The sequence below is a fragment of the Rhinopithecus bieti genome, unplaced genomic scaffold, assembly GCF_001698545.2.
Source record: "Rhinopithecus bieti isolate Rb0 unplaced genomic scaffold, ASM169854v2 scaffold_3043, whole genome shotgun sequence".
Classification (NCBI taxonomy): domain Eukaryota; kingdom Metazoa; phylum Chordata; class Mammalia; order Primates; family Cercopithecidae; genus Rhinopithecus; species Rhinopithecus bieti.
In genome coordinates, this window is record NW_016804580.1 from 2,875,647 (window position 1) to 2,893,324 (window position 17,678).

Consider the following 17,678-nt stretch of genomic DNA (forward strand, 5'->3'; position numbering starts at 1 on the left):
TTTTTAAAAAAGGAGAAGAAGAACTAAGGAAATAATCAAAATCAAGCATTACACAGGCCAAATGTCTAAAGTTCAATACTTAAGAATTCCACAGATCTCCAAGCAGAAGACAAGGTACTGTTAGATAGAGGAAAAGTTTTTGGTGGGCCTTAGGTTTCTTCACAGTAACATTTGATACCACAGGTTATAAAAACAATGTCTACAAAGTGCTAAGGGAAACAAACACTAGGTGGCCTGGAACAACCAGACTCAGCTAACTCGTGTAAACATAAAGGCAACAGGCAGACATTCTCAAGCAAGAAAGTAACACGGTACATAAGAGGCACACTTCCGGAAAGGGCAGGGGGTGCGGGAGATCTGCTAAGTGACTATACTCACCAACAAAGATATTAATAAAGATAAAGAAATGAGAAATAAACTGTGACATAAGGACTGAAAGCAAGCACTGCATCCACGTGAATACTTGGGAAATAACAATGTTATAAACCCTGACAATGTTAAAAAAAAAAAAAAAACTGGCTTGGCATGGTGGCTCCTGCTTGTAATCCCAGCACTTTGGGAGGCCGAGGAGGGTGGAACACTTGAGCTCAGTTCGAGACCAGCCTGGGCAACACAGAGACTCCATCTCAAAAACAAAACAAAACAAAATGAAAAACAGTAAATACAAACTAGCTGGTAGGAATTTTTGGGAAAATTTAACTCCAGGAACCTCCTCATTTCTTAAAATGGAAAGTCAAAAGAGACTTATTGGGCCGGGCACAGTGGCTCACGCCTGTAATCCCAGCACTTTGGGAGGTAGAGGCAGGCAGATCACAAGGTCAGGAGTTTGAGACCAGCCTGGCCAATATGGTGAAACCCCAACTCTACTAAAAATACAAAAATTAGTAGGGTGTGGTAGCACACGCCTGTAGTCCCAGCTACTCGGGAAGCTGAGGCAGGAGAAGTGCTTGAACCTGGGAGGCGGAGGTTGCAATGAACCAAGGTTATATCACTGTACTCTAGCCTGGGCGACAGACCGAGAGTCCATCTCAAAAAAATAAAAATAATTTTAAAAATATATACTTAATAAAATCAGGAGTTAAAAAAAAAACAAAAAGGAATTGACTGTTTATTTGAGATGTAGTTTCAGTCTTGTCATCAAGGCTCGACTGCAATGCATGATCTCGGCTCACTACAACCTCTGCCTCCTGGGTTTAAGCGAGTCTCCTTCCTCAGCCTCCCAAGTAGCTGGGATTATAAGCATGCGCCACCACACCCAGCTAATTTTTGCATTTTTAGTAGAGACAGGGTTTCACCATGTTTCTCAGGCTGGTCTCGAACTTCCGACCTCAGGTGAGCCACCCACCTCGGCCTCCCAAAGTGCTGGGATTATAGGTGTGAGCCACCACGCCCAGCTTCTTTTTAGGAGTGAAAGGTAGGTATGTGAATTTATAATCCTAAATGATTTTTTCAAGCTTCCCTGCAATAGCTCACCATTTGTATTTTATACATTCACTCATGTTCTGATGAGTTGCCTAGATCACTACAAAGAACAGAATGAAAGGATGATTAAAGTCACGTAAAATTAAGTATTGAAAATAATTTAAAGTTATGGCCAGTATTGGCATGAATGAAAGCATCAAAATCTCTCATATACTGCTGAAACATAAACTGGTAAAACTTTGTAGAGGGTAATCTGGTAATATGTCTCCAACTAAAATAAGCACAGACCTTTGAACTGACTATGCTGTGTCATATCTGTGTTACATCTGTGTCATATCTGGTTGTGTTCATATCATAACATGATATATTTGTTCTACAGACATGCTTACGCAAGTCCACAAATATTCACTCCAACACTTCTGGTAATTATGAAAAACAGGAAAAAACTAAATGTCTATCAGTGGAGGACAGAAAATTTAAACTGAGCTAAATGATAAAATATAGTTTATGTAGCCATTAAAAAGAATGAAAGTGTTATATAATCATCAGATGATATCCTATATATTTTTAAGTGAACACAAAAGCAAATTGCAGAACATTATAATCTTTTCTATTTTCTAAAAATGAGTACAAATGACAGTATATGTGCATTCACGTATGCAGATGTAAGCACAGAGACAGTCCAGAAAAAATCAAATTTGATGCTCAGAGAAACAAAATTGGGAGGTGGGACAGGAGACGTAATGGATGATTACTTTCATATTTATGTACAACTCTAGTTTTCACTTGCTTCTATAAAGAAAAACCTAACTGAACTATCTTTAGGAAAACTAAATAAAACTAAAGAATAAAGCAGTGTTTAAGAAATGTTTAAGAATAAGAAACGGACGGCCAAAGTTGGCCTAGTGAGGTGGCTCACGCCTGTAATCCTGGCACTTTGGGAGGCTTAGGCGGGTGGATCACTTGAGGTCATGAGTTCGAGACCAGCCTGCCTGACAAGGGGAAAGCCCCTCTCTACTAAAAATACAAAAAATTAGCTGGGTGTGGTGGCGGGCACCTGTAATCTCAACTACTCGGGAGCATGAGGCAAGAGAATCACTTGAACCCGGGAGGCAGAGGTTGCTGTGAGCCAAGATCGTGCCACTGCACTTCAGCCTGGGCGACAGAGTGAGCCTCCGTGTCAAAACAAAAAAACGAAAAAGAAAGAACTAAGAGGAAATAATCAAAACCAAGCATTACACTGGCCAAATATCTAAAGTTCAGTAAGTAAGAATTCCACAGATCTCCAAGCAGAAGACAAGGTACTGTTAGATAGAGGAAAAGTTTCTGGTGGGTCTTAGATTTCTTCACAATAACATTTGATACCACAGGTTATAAAAACAATGTCTACAAAGTGCTAAGGGAAATACTAGGTGGCCTGGAACAACCAGACTCAGCCAACTTGTTGCATAAACATAAAGGCAACAGGCAGACGTTCTCAACCAAGAAAGTAACACAGTACATAAGAGGCACACTTTGGGAAAGGGCAGGGAGTGTGGGAGATCTGCTAAGTGACTGTACTCACCAACAAAGACATTAATAAAGAAATGAGAAATAAACTGTGACATAAGGACTGAAAGCAAGCACTGCATCCATGTGAATGATACTTGGGAAATAACAATGTTATAAAGCTTGACAATGTTAAAACAAACAACAAAAAAAAACTGGCCAGGCATGATGGGTGGCACTTGTAATCCTAGCACTTTGGGAGGCTGAGGAGGGTGGATCACTTGAGCACAGGAGTTCCAGACCAGCCTGGACAACACGGCGAGACCTCGTCTCAAAAAAAAAAAAAAAAAAAAAAAAAAAAAAAAACAACGGTAAATACAAATTAGCTGGTAGGAATTTTAGGGAAAATTTAACTCCAGGAACCTCCTCATTTGTCATAATGGAAAGTTAAAGAGACTTAATAGGCTGCGCACAGTGGCTTGTGCCTGTAATCCCAGCACTTTGGGAGGGTGAGGCAGGCAGATCGCGAAGTCAGAAGTTCGAAACCAGCCTGGCCAATATGGTGAAACACAGTCTCTACTAAAAATACAAAAATTAAGCCAGGTGTGGTGGCACGTGCCTGTAGCCACAGATACTCAGGAGGCTGAAGCAGGAGAATTGCCTGAACCTGGGAGGCTGAGGTTTCAGTGAACCAAGGTCACATCACTGCACTCCAACCTGGGCGACAAACTGAGACTACATCTCAAAAAAATAAAAACAAAAAAATTTTTTTAAAAGATACTTGCTGGGCATGATGGCTGAAGCCTGTAATCCCAGCACGTTGGGAGGCGGAGGCGGGCAGATCACCTGAGGTCGGGAGTTCAAGACCAGCCTGACCAACATGGAGAAACCCCATCTCTACTAAAAATATAAAATTAGCTTGGCATGGTGGCACATGCCTGTAATCCCAGCTACTAAGGAGGCTGAGGCAGGAGAATCGCTTGAACCCGGGAGGCGGAGGTTTTGGTGAGCTGAGATCGTGCCATTGCACTCCAGCCTGGGCAACAACAGTGAAACTCCAACTCAAAAAAATAAATAAATAAATAATAAATAATAAAAAGATACTTAATAAAATCAGGAGTTAAAAAAACAAAAGGAATTGACTTATTCATTTTAGGAATGAAAGGTAGGTATGTGAATTTACAATCCTAAATGATTTTTTCAGGCTTCCCTGCAACAGCTCACCATTTGTATTTATACATTCACTCATGTTCTGATGAGTAGCCTAGATCACTACAAAGAACAGAATGAAAGGATGATTAAGGCCACATAAAAGTAAGTATTGAAAATAATTAAAGTTAAATCATCCAAATATTTTAGAGACCTAAAATAGCCTGTATTGTCAAGAATGCAAGCATTGGCCGGGCGCGGTGGCTCAAGCCCGTAATCCCAGCACTTTGGGAGGCCGAGGTGGGCAGATCACGAGGTCAGGAGATCGAGACCATCCTGCTAACCCGGTGAAACCCCGTCTCTACTAAAAAAATACAAAAAACTAGCCAGGTGAGGTGGTGGGCGCCTGTAGTCCTAGCTCCTCAGGAGGCTGAGGCAGGAGAATGGCATAAACCCAGGAGGCGGAGCCTGCAGTGAGCTGAGATCCGGCCACTGCACTCCAGCCTGGGCGACAGAGCGAGACTCCGTCTCAAAAAAAAAAAAAAAAAAAAAGAGAATGCAAGCATCAAAATCTCTCATACACTGCTGAAACATTAACTGGTAAAACTTTGTAGAGAGTAATCTGGTAATATGTCTCCAACTAAAATAAGCACAGACCTTTGAACTGGTTATTCTGTGTCATATACACTTTGTTATGCAGACATGCTTATGCAAGTCCACAAATACCCACTCCAACACTTATTATTATTATTACCAGGTAATAATGAAAACAGGAAAAAACTAAATGTCTATCAATGGAGGATAGAAAATTAAAACTGAGCTAAATGATAAAATACACTGTTTATGCAGCCATTAAAAGAATGAAATAGTGTTATATAATCGTAGAACAATATCCATTATATATTTTTAAGTAAACACAAAAGCAAATTGCAGAACATTATAATCTTCTCTATTTTCTAAAAATGAGTACAAATGACTGTACATGTGCATTCATGTATGCAGATAAAAGCATAGAGATGGTCTAGAAAAAATCAAATTTGATGCTCAGAGAAACAAAATTGGGAGGTGGGACAGGAGATGTAACAGATGATTACTTTTATATTATGTACAACTCTAATTTTTACTTGCTTCTATAAAGAAAAACCTAATGGAACTCTAAGAAACTAAACAAAACTAAAGAATAAAGAAGAGGTATTTAACAGAGTAAGAAATGTCCAAAGTTTGAACCTAAATAAGTACAATTTTGCATCCTCATAAGGAGTGTAGTAACCTCCAAAGATTTGTGATTATGGTCTATTATACTAGCAACTAACTGGTCCAAAACTAAGAGATGACAGAAATAAGAAGAGCAGTTTCCTGGTAGGGTAGCTGAGTACAAGAGATGTTTCTGGGATAATGGAAATGCTCTATCTTGACTGCGGTGTGTCTTGGCTGCACAGTTGTATATAGTTGTCAAAACTCAACAAACTATACATTTAAGATCTCTTCGTTTCACTATATGTAAATTTCACCTTTAAAAAACTGAATAGAAGATGAAAAACTTTAAAATTAAACTAAATAGAATGAGAAGCCTATACAAATCAACTTTAATTGCAAAATACATTCTTACAGTAAAAAATAAAACAAAATATTACACATAAAATTTTCTTTTATTTCTCCCCTCTCTCCCAATCTAGCTTCCTCAGAGTCAACCACTATTAAAAGCTGGGTATGTTACAGGTGCCAGACTTTTTTTTACATGTATATAAATATACATAAATGCATAGTTGTGTACTTTTTTTAATTGCAAAAAAAGTAATTATCCCAAGTATGGCAATTTGCTTCTGATATTTAACAACTGATCATAAACATCTTCTCTGATTGGTATGTATAATTCTCCCATATTAAAGGCCATATACTACCCCATTGCATGGACAAATCATAGTTTATTAAGCCACTGCTCTATTGCTGCCCACTCAAAGTTTTAACAAAAGCGTTTCTATATTTATCATAACTCTTAGGAGTTTGAAAAGATTTTAGACCATAATTAGGAATTTTAAAACGTTCCATAGGAATAAAACTCTATTATAATCATTATACTATGAAAACTTATTTTTCCTTCTTTTTTTTTTTTTTTTTTTGAGACAAGGTCCCGCTCTGTCTCCCAGGCTGGATTGCAGTGGCACAATCATGACTCACTGTAGCCTCCACCTCCCAGGCTCAAACAATCCTTCCACCTCAGCCTCCTGAATAGCTATGACTACAGGTGTACACCACCTGTAGCTAATTTTTGTAATTTCTTTCAGTAGATGTGGGGTTTTGCCATGTTGCCCAGACTGGTCTCCAACCCTTGGGGTCAAGGGATCCGCCTACCTCAGCCTCCCAAAGTGCTGGGATAACAGGCGTAGGTAAGCCACTGGATCCAGCCTGAAAACCTATTTTCCAATTTTCAAACATATGCTTTCCAAATACATAAAAGAGCAGAACATAAATGGCACATAGTAGTTTAACATAACTGTCGAATTATGAATAAAATTTTATAGGCTGCGAGAGATGGCTCACATTGGTAATCCTAATACTTTGGAAGGCTGAGGTGGGAGGATTGTTTAAGGCTAGGAGTTCAATAGCAGTCACATAGTGAGACTGTTTCTACAAAATAAAAAATAAATGAGCCAGGTGCAGTGGTGCACACCTGTAGTCCCAGTTACTCAGAAGCTGAGGTGGTATAATTGCCTGAGCCCACAAGTTTGAGCCTGCAATCATTGTGCCCCTGCATTGCAGCCTGGGTAACAGAGCAAGACACTGTCTCAACAAATAAAATTCTACAAACATATCAGCTATGAAAGTAGAAAATAGGTTACTCTATATTTTTGCTGCAGCTCAAAAAAAAAAGTTTTAATTTAGCACTGAAAATTCATATGAAATACAAGTAAACAAATGAAATAAAACTTTGCAGAAAGAGGAGGGGAAAAACATCACTGCACTGAATGGACCTAAAATACATTATTCTCAAGGTCCTTGGGCCCATTCCTAGTCTTTTTTTGTATTATTTTCCATGACAGGGTCTAAAGTCTGCATTTCTAAATTTTTGAATTCCTGTTATCTATAGAAAGTTGCTAACAATGGGGAAACTTAGTATTATCACCGAACAGTTAAAAAGCTCCCTGTGACAAACTTTTATTGAGAAGAATATAATTTGGAAATGAAGTTCTTACAAACCTGGGTCCAATAACAGGAATAAGTAAGACATCCTGAAGGTCTGGATGCTGAAGAATAGGAACACTTAATCCGTTAAACTGCTGTTAAAAATAAACATGATTATAAAGCAATTCATACATCTGAAACATTTCAACTTATGTAACTTTTCAGTATCATCATCTACCACAGCATGAAGCCCTAGTAGCTCTGGGGTACTTTCACTTTATTCCACGGGATACCGTAAAAATCCAAAAGACTCAAAACAACAGTGTTTTCTCTATTTTAATTCTGAAGTATCCTGACTTCTTTATAAGACTCAATTTTGCTTACTATTTGGCATCATAAACACAAACTGTGGTTACCTTAAATGATTTACTTTAAAAACTTTTATTTAATATAGAATTTTATGTAGTATTCCTTTAAGAAAAATTTCTGAATAGGATGTTAAAGACTGAGATTACTATTAATAAATACTACCTAATATACACAATTAACACTGGCATCCAAGTCAGTTTTGGTGAGGAAAAGAAATGTTTATGGTAGAGGTTCGCGATTTTCAGTATTCTCTATTATAAGGGAACCGGAAGACTGTCACACTGAAAGCAGGTACAGGTGCGGGAGCCGGCTCACACCAGCTCAGGAGAGTCACTGCATGCATCTCTTTCCAATTCCATGGTCATGCGTGTAGCTACCAAGGAACCAGGTGAGTATTTATACCACAGAAATCAACAAACATTACTTTAGGACACATGAACTTTTCAACATGAAAGGAGAAAGAAAATCCACAGCCTAAAGCCTCCTCCAAGTACTCTTTCTTGCTAGAATCGGGTACTGCTTTACTATCAGTTTCCTGTCTAGTGCCTTTGACCCAAGTTTCCCTGTACAACGTTAACCTTCAAGGAAAGGGGCCCAAAGCCCAGAGTGACTGATCCCAGCCCATGGGATCTTGTATATCCAGACTAGAGTACTATAATATCCAGGTTCTGGAAATCATTTGTTATGGAAAAAAATAATAAGGCTGGGTGCAGTGGCTCACACCTGTAATCCCAGCAGTTTGGGAGGCCGAGGTGGGCAGATCACGGGTCAGGAGTTCGAGACCAGCCTGGCCAATATAATGAAACCTCATCTCTACTAAAAATACAAAAATGTGGTGGGCATCTGTAGTCCCAGCTACTTGGAAGTCTGAGGCAGGAGAATCGCTTGAACACAGGAAGGAGAGGTTGCAGTGAGCCAAGATCACACCACCGCACTACAGCCTGGGCAACAGAGTGAGACTCCTTCTCAGAAAAAAAAAAAGTCTGGATCTGAGTTATGGATACTTCCAGCGGGCCTCAGAACAGTTTCCTTTTGTTTAGCTGAAAACATATGCATGACTATGGAAAAGTAATGATTTTAGTTGCCCCTTAGGGCAACGTACTTTGTTTATGCCTGTGGAATTACTCTCAATAAGATTACACTATCAATAAAAATCAGATTAATTTTTTTAAAGTCTTATTTAATTTATTATACCTAAGGTTGGTGTCATACACTCCGAGATGCCATAGCTGCCTGCTTTCTTCCTGACATGGTTTGTCTAGTCTACAACTTGGTAGTTATAAGAATTGTTCCTTTTTTTTTTTTTTTTTTTTTTTTTTTAGACGGAGTCTCGCTCTGTAGCCCGGGCTGGAGTGCAGTGGCCGGATCTCAGCTCACTGGCAAGCATCGCCTCCCGGGAATTAACGCCATTCTCCTGCTCAGCCCTCCGAGTAGCTGGGACTACAGACGCCCGCCACCTCGCCCGGCTAGTTTTTTGTATTTTGGTAGTTACAGACGAGGTTTCACCGTGTTAGCCAGGATGGTCTCGATCTCCTGACCTTGTGATCCGCCCGTCTCCGCCTCCCAAAGTGCTGGGATTACAGGCTTGAGCCACAGCGTCCGGCCTAGAATTGTTCTTAAGGAGAGTATGACAAAATCCATAAATGTAATAGAGAGATTTTTTAAAAGGGGATAAGTGACTCAGTGATAATTTTCTGAAGTTTCCCAAATAACTAAACACAGCTTGTGATTTACAAATGGAAACCCTTTAATGATGGTTGCCTCTTGCGTTTAGTTCAGATACAAATCAGGCAGAAATGAGTCTGCTGACACCCACCAGTTAGTTACATGTTACAAGTCACTGAATAACTACAATATGCAATTTATGTGGTACCTCTCAGCATCTATTTTTCCACATCCTACATTTCTTCTGAGGTAAATTTCAGTGTACAGAGTAAGAAACATATAAGGCAAAGCTTTCAAAAGCAAAAAAGTATATACAAGGTAACTAAAAAAAATATAAACAAGAGAACTCAAATACTTTTCTGCTTAGAAGTCATAAATGCCATTTTTTTTTTTTTTTGAGACAGAGTCTCGCTCTGTCGCCCAGGCTGGAGTGCAGTGGCCGGATCTCAGCTCACTGTAAGCTCCGCCTCTCCGGTTTACGCCATTCTCCTGCCTCAGCCTCCGGAGTAGCCGGGACTACAGGCGCCCGCCGACTCGCCCGGCTAGTTTTTTGTATTTTTTTTTAGTAGAGACGGGGTTTCACCGTGTTAGCCAGGATAGTCTGTCACCATCTACTGACCTCGTGATCTGCCCGTCTCGGCCTCCCAAAGTGCTGGGATTACAGGCTTGAGCCACCGCGCCCGGCCATAAATGCCATTTTATAATACTGTTTTCATCTGTAAGAGGAATATTTTTCCAAAACTATTTTATTGGTTGGATGAAAAAAAGTCTCATGCTGTTTTACATTGAAAATAGATTCAGATTAATTATCTTGTTGTAATTTCCTGGTTTTATGAAACATAAGGCGCTCAGCATTTTTTTTTTTTTTTTTTTTTTTGAGACAGAGTCTCATTCCATTACCCAAGGTGGAGTGCAGTCATGCAATGTTGGCTCACTGCAACCTCCACCTCCTGAGTTCAAGGGATTCTCATGCCTCAGCCTCCTGAGCAGCTGGGATCATAAGCATGCGCCATCATGCCTGACTAATTTTTTTGTATTTTTAGTAGAGACAGGATTTCGCCATGCTGGCCAAGCTGGTCCCAAAGTCCTGGCCTCATGTGATCCACCCACTTCAGCCTCCCAAAGTGCTAGGATTACAGGCGTGAGCCACCACGCCTGGCCCAACATCTATTTTTTATGTCAATTAACAATATAATCTCACAGGTACTTAGTATGTACCTCCTTATCTCTGGGCTTACCTCAGCTATACCATCTGTCTTCCTGGTCATTATATGCTGCTTATTACAAAGCCACAGGTTTTTAAGGTTAGGCTGGACTTCTTCACATATATTTTAATGATGAAGCTACTAAGGCCCAGTTTAATGCAGCCCAGAGGGGATTAAGAGTTATTTAGTCACCAAAAATGAATAAATTTAGAATCAGAAGTACTAGGTTCAAGTTCTAGCATTACCACCTAGGATAATTTTGAAGAATTTACCATTCATGATCCTCAATCTCCTTATCTATAAAATTGGAAGTGTATTATATCATTCATAAGATTTTAATGGAGAACATGGCAGACTGCAAAAATGCAATTATGTACAAATGACAGAAAATTTCCACAAACCTTCTGAAGTTCATCAAGTAACAGATTTTTCACATGTTGTACTGAGGCTAAATGTGTATTCACTCTGACAGTTGTGAACGACGGAGGATGTGACAGGTGTTTTAACAAAGTTTCAAACTTCCTTTCTGCTTCTTGTTTACCTAAAGCCGTCACAATCTAAAAAGAAGAAATTAATGTTTAAATTTCCTGAGAATTAAAAATAGTCAGCAGAACACGCCTATATATTAATTCCATCTAATGAAACATTGCTTAGCAATTGTTCAGCTCCATTCTATTTTGCTGTATTGTTTATATGTTAATAGCACTAAGGAAATAGTAATACTTCACGGGGTTCTTGGGCTTAAACGTGGTAATAAACATCTAAGAAAATGCCTGAAATAAAGGGCTTAGAAAAACATTGCCTAAACTTCAAAGCATTATGCACATTTTCCAAATATTAATATCTGCTACATTTACTCACATAAATTCAAAAATTCAGTCTATTTATAATGCATTACCATTACAGTATCTCTGTAGAGCTAACATTTTATCCAAGTTAGCTAGATGTTAGCTAATTAGCTAACATCAACTCCAACAGCAAACTGGGTGGTATCCTTTTAAAACACCAATATTTAAAGAGTAAGTAACATTGATATAGTCACTGTCATACAAAGATTCCCCTAGGACATCAGCTTTTTAATACGGTATTATTAAATGTAACAAATATATATTGTCCAAAAAAGATGAGTAGCAAAGACACTTGTCAGATATGACAGTATAAAGACTCAAACAACAATATTCCCTTGTAATTAACCGAACCTTTTCAAATAACATATTTTTTTTTCCTATTTGACTAAACCCTGCTTTAGAGAATCTTCACAAACCACTTGTCAGCCTACTCATCCACTAGCCTTAAAAGTATTCATACTTTCTCAAGGTTTAGTCTTATCAAAGCTGAACTTTCAGCCTGGGCAACATGGTGCAACCCCATCTCTACAAACAATACAAATATTATTAGCCAGAGTGGTGGCCCCTGTCTGAGGTCCCAGCTACTCGGGAGACTGAAGTGACAGGATCACTTGAGTCCCAGAGGTCGAAGCAGCAGTGAGCTGTAATCACGTCACTGCACTCCAGCCTGGGCAACAGAGCGAGACCCTGTCTCAAAAAAAAAAAAAAAAAGGCATAAAACTTAATATTCCTTTTCCTTCAATACTTTTCACAAAGGCATAGCTTTCCATTTTGTAAAACCATACCATTGATGAGGCTCTGAGGCAGAAGGAATGTCAAAAGAAAGATGTTTGGATATTCTTTATAAAACAATGTTCTCCATTTTAAAATCTGCTGAAAAAAATTGTGGAATGCCCCTACTTCTCTTAATATGTGCCTTATATTTTAAGTCCCTTGAAATCAACAGAATATATTTTATCTTTCCATACAGTCTAGTCTCTCAACATAATCTTTGGAAATGAAACATAGAAATCAAATCTAAAAGGCATGGCTTCAATAACATATTCAAAAATGGGCAACATTTAAGTGGTGGTAACCCGACTAAAAAAAACTAAGGATTTCAAAAAAAATTTGCTTAGAGGTAACGTGGTAAAGTGGAAGAGAGGACAGGCTTTGCAATCAGAGACAATCAACATTTACTGAGGACTTCCGTGGCAGGCACCGCCAATAGCAAACAAAATTAACATTTTTTGAAGACTTACATGCCAAAACAATGCTAGTTGTTTTCATTTACGTTTAATATCCTAAAACAACCTGGTAAAATATTTTTAATTTGACTAAAAAATTAAAGATTTAGAAAAAACAAAGTTGCTCAGAGGCAGCATGGTAAAGTGGAATAGACAACAGGCTTTGCAATCAAAGACAGTCAACATTTAGTGAGGACTTTAGCAAACAAAATTAACATTTTTTGAGGACTTACATGCCAAAACAATGCTACTTGTATTTACTTACGTTTAAGATCCTAAAACAACCTGGTAAGATATTTTAACCATTCTCAATTTTCACAGAAGAGAAAATCGAGGTTAAGCCACGTAATTTACAAGGCAAATCAAGTGCCTGAGATTCATAAAGCTGTACCGTTGTTCATTACACCTGAACTCTTTCCCTCCAGATTTCAATGGTTACTTGATAGCCGTGTCAACTTGGGTCAGTTAACAATTCCTTTAACAGTCAGTTTTCTTATCTATTAAAATAGGAACAAACCTCTAGGATTGTGAGGAGTAAAGATGCAAATAACCTAACACAACTGTTGACATTTAAGAGGCACTGAAAATATTACAGAATCCTTTTCACTTGAGTGCCAAAGCGAGCGCTCTTTTAAAATTCGACTTGAGTTCTTGAAGACACGGACTTTTTCTTGTTCATCCTTGTAACCCTTTGTGTCATGCTTGACAGGCACATGCGTTTTTCCCCTTCTTTTCCACTCCTAAATGTTAAAACATACACCTTATTCACTTTGAATCTCAGTAAGCTTTAATACCTGTAGAAACATATTGGTATTTTTACACTTGACAAGTAGTAAGAAACGATGGCTGTCAAGATTTCCCTTTACACTTTTTTCTATTTCTCTAGAGTGTGTGAATATTTGAGTTTTTGCAAAATATCATCTAACATCTTTACCTGACCTACCTCCTTATTCATAAAGCCTTCCTTAAGATAGTTTTCAACCTCGGGTCTCAAAGATATCTTAGGGAAAATAGACATTTTTCCTGTTGCTTAGTTCTCCACCAAAAGAAATGCTGGAAAACGGTGTTTTCTTTCCGAATTAATAGTGATGAGTGTCTTGACACCAGATGCTCCGGAAAATCCTGCCGATCACGCTGAGTTAATTTCGGAAATGCAGAGGTACACGCTTTCTCAAGCCTAGCCGATTAGAAGGGGCTGCCTGGCTTCCACCGCACCTCATCCAGGCAATGTTTTCTCGTGGAGATGCTCACGGAAATCACTGAGCCAATGCCGCTCACGTTGCAAAGAACCAAAAAAAGAAAAAAATGCTTAATAACTGAATCTGTGGTGAAACGGAAGCAGATCACTAGGCCAGGCTGACAGCAGCTCGCTCGCATTATCTTTTCTATCAATTTCCAAATACGCGCCCCTATTTCTCGGCTGAAAGTCGCTTCCGGCTTACGTCACGTCCGGCGCCTGCGGCCCACCCCTCCCTTTCCGGTATCCCAATCCGCAGGCCCAAGTTTCCCCAACGCTACGCTACGCTACGCTACGCCACGCCACGCCACGCCACGCCCCGCCCCCGGAGGTTCCTAACTCAGCGTGAGGCGCTTTCACCTGCCTCGGGTTACGTAGGCAGTGGCCGCTGGCGGAATGGACAAGGATATTTAGTTCCTGGTACCGGAGGGCTGGGTGCCAGGGGCAGTGGGGAACTGTCAAATGGTGTGGGTTGAGTGGAAGATGTTGCTGCCTGAAAAAAGGCAGAGCCCAGTTGCTGTCCTGCGGGATGTCCTCCAATTAAAGGATGAGGCCAGAATTTGGGCGCATCACCACCGTTTGAGTTCATGAAATGATTTTACCTTTCTCAGGCATACAGATCTGACTTCAGTTGTGAAGTTTATAGAGTTCATATTTTTGAAAGTTGGGTTAATGGTGTGTTAATAGCCAATGCTCAGGTAAACCTTAAAATCCACAGATACTGTTTACAGTTAGTTATAAGGCTAACTGCTACTTGTATCATAGTTGACATATTCTTTAGAGCTTGAGAGACCTTTGCCATTTTTTTTTCTTTTTTTGGTCATAAGCAGACAGGGATATAGATTCAGAGAAGGAGGATACCTAACCAAACTCACTGAATCATTTTATAATTGTACAGGAAAGTCAAAAGAATTCTCCTATCACCTTGACACGTTTTTTGCAGCACACCATGCTAATTTACACGTAACTATAGGAAAGGGTTTTTTTTGTTTGTTTCTCTTTAATTTTCACACCGAATTATACACACAGACACACACACAGAACAGGTACTTTCTATGACACACCAACTCTTTACCAGAAAGAGTAGAAAATAATGTGTGACCATTATACCATGCAACAACCTGCAACGTGTTTATCATTTTCTCTCTTTTTTTTTTTTTTTTTTTTTTGGAGACAGAGTCTCTGTCGCCCAGGCTGGAGTGGAATGGTGGGATCTTGACTCACTGCAACCTCCACCTCTTGGTTCAAGAGATTCTCCTGCCTCGGCCTCCAGAGTAGCTAAAATTACAGGCATGTGCCACCAGGCCCAGCTAATTTTTGTATTTTTAGTAAAGACAGGGCTTCACCATGCTGACCAGGCTGGTCTCAAACTCCTGACTTCAAGTGATCTGACTGCCTAGCCTCCCATGGGATTATAGGCGTGAGCCACCGCGCCCAGCCTATTTTCTCTGTTTTTAAAGAGTAAATCAGGGTTCCCAGGGTTGAAACGACTCTCCATGGTCTCACAAATAAAAAGCCAGGATAAAGACTAGTAATTTGGCTTCCAGAGCCAATACCTTGTCTTTGACCATCGCATATTTCTGCAATAAATCCATGAGATTCTTTCATGGCTAAAACATCTGAAAGTGATGTCTAAATCAGACATTTCCAAAGGAATTTCTGTAGCCTCAATTTCATGGTGACCATAGCACCACTAATGGCCAGAAATTACTTCACTAGTGCCACACACGGTCTATATCTTAACCATCTTTGCAGTGGTTAAGAATTTGACCTCTGGTGTTAAGCTACTAGGGTGCAGATTCCAGTTCTTGCAACCTCAGGCAAAGTATTAAAGTTCTTTGCACTTCAATTTCTTCATCTGTGAAATACAAATAATAGCTCCTGCTTCATAATTTTACTATAAACCAAACAAATTAGGTAGAGTGCTTTAAACAGTGCTAGAACAAAGTCCTCTGTAAATGTTAGATAGTATCATCATACAAGTATTATCATACATGTACTGAAGGAATGGCTATAGGATAGTGAAGTCATTTGTGAGGAAAGAACTAAAGTGACCCAAATTCTGACATGTCAAGAGAGTTTTTTTATCTAAGGGAGGAGTGAAGATTTCAGGTGTTTAGGAAATGTAAGAGGGTCCATCCAAAGGAATGGAACTGTATTAAAGAGGGGCAAAGCTGTTTCCAGAGAAGAGAGGACCAGAAACTTCAAGAAATTGACTCAGCTTCAAAAGCCAAAAACCTACTATAAATGGGTAATTTATAAGCCACCATGACTGCCACTGAGCAGCCAAGCCCCTCAAGGACTACATGTGTTGATGATGGAAGCTTTGAAGTACCTGTTGGAAAGAGCATTTATCAAATGTAGGAAGGCTGGTCACATTGAGCCCTAAACTACAGAAGAGAGGTCAATTCTCATTGATTGAATAAGACCAAAGTCACAGACCTATGGCTATTTTGATCCAGTAGATGTTTTGAAACTCAGGATATTATGGCTTCTCTTTGTAAACATAAAGCAACTTTGTCAGAAACTTGTCAATATACTTTTCGAAATGACAGGAGCGAGATGTGAATTTCTTTTATATTACTTACAGCATCAAAAAATTGTTGGTCTCTCAATAGATATTTATGAAAGGAGATCATATTGATTTCAGACCATATGGCAGGGAGAATTTTCTGACGGGAAATGTATCAGTCACACCTAGTCTGGAGACTGATCAACTAAACTAAAATCACAATGGGCATTACCTTAAAGGTTGAGAAAAGCTAAAAAATGGTGCCAGCACTTTGGGAGGCTGAGACAGGTGGATCATGAGGTCAGAGTTCAAGCCTGATCAACATGGTGAAACCCCATCTCTACTAAAAATACAAAACTTAACCGGGCATGGTGGTGTGTGCCTGTAATCCCAGCTACTCAGGAGACTGAGGCAGGAGAATCGCTTGAACCCGGCAGGCAGAGGTTGTAGTGAGCTGACATCACGCCACTGCACTCCAGGCTAGGGGACAGAGTGAGATTACATTTTTAAAAAGTAATGGACAAATTGATCAGAGTTGTATGAGTAATAAATTGAATTCAAATACAGCTACACCTAGCTCTTCCAAGTATTATCTGTAGTTTATAATAGTTCCTTTTAAAAACATACTATAGTTTTATTTTTTAAATTCCCAAGTTGTTTGACATTTTTCTTCCTTGAACTCTTTAAAATATTTTGTTGAACTGGACAGAGATTTTACTGGGATTCCAATTTAATTAAAGGAAGTTATTTCCAATGAACACTTAATTAGTTATAATCCTTTTTTTTTTTTTTTTTTGGTTCAGACAGGGTCTCACTCTGTCACCGAGGCTGGAGTCCAGAGGCACGATCTTAGCCCACTGCAATCTTGACCTCCTTGGCTCAAATGAGCCTCTTGCTTCAGCCACCCCATTAGTTAGGACTACACATGTGTACCACCACATCCAGCTAATTTTTGTATTGTTTGTAGAGACAGGATTTCCCCATGTTGTCCAAGTTGATCTAAAATTCCTGGACTCAAGCAGTCCACCTGCCTTGGCCTCCCAAAGTGCTAGCATCACAGGCATAAGCCACCGCGCCTGTCCTACAAAATGTAATTGAACGTATTTTTTCTAATAGATCAACAGGTACATCAGTATGATTTCTGTTTAGGTAATACACAACTATATTCTGTTAATCAATCATAATACTTTTGATAATTGTGGCTAGTTTTCTTTCCCTTCAGTTTGTAAAAATTTTAGATTTCCAAATAAAACTTTTAAATATGAAAAAATATTTTTAAAATATTAGAACAGTCTCACTGTCAGGTAAGAACGGTGATTAGAACAGGTCATAAGAACGGTGTTAAAAGTAAATTTTAACAAATTGAAAACTTCAACACTAAAGTTTTCTGAAATTTCAAAGAAGCAAAACCAATAAAAATATCAAGAGCCATGT

At 39.1% G+C, this 17,678-nt stretch overlaps 1 protein-coding gene across 3 annotated transcripts in view; it reads right to left on the reverse strand.

Moving 5' to 3' along the window:
* NSUN6 (NOP2/Sun RNA methyltransferase 6) overlaps positions 1-14,861 on the reverse strand; it is an 82,023-nt gene extending 67,162 nt beyond the window's left edge. For 2 of the 3 annotated variants that reach the window (XR_001884921.1, XM_017869220.1), the window contains exons 1-3: positions 13,439-14,861; positions 10,823-10,978; positions 7,258-7,337 (exon numbers count right to left, since the gene is read on the reverse strand). Coding sequence is in view for 2 of the 3 variants with exons in the window: in XM_017869220.1 (XP_017724709.1) it covers positions 7,258-7,337; positions 10,823-10,978; positions 13,439-13,513 (311 nt within the window). In the remaining variant the exon portion in view is untranslated. The remainder of the gene's footprint in view (positions 1-7,257; positions 7,338-10,822; positions 10,979-13,438) is intronic. The other variant, XM_017869221.1, reaches the window with a different exon arrangement.
* Between the last annotated feature and the right edge of the window lie 2,817 nt (positions 14,862-17,678).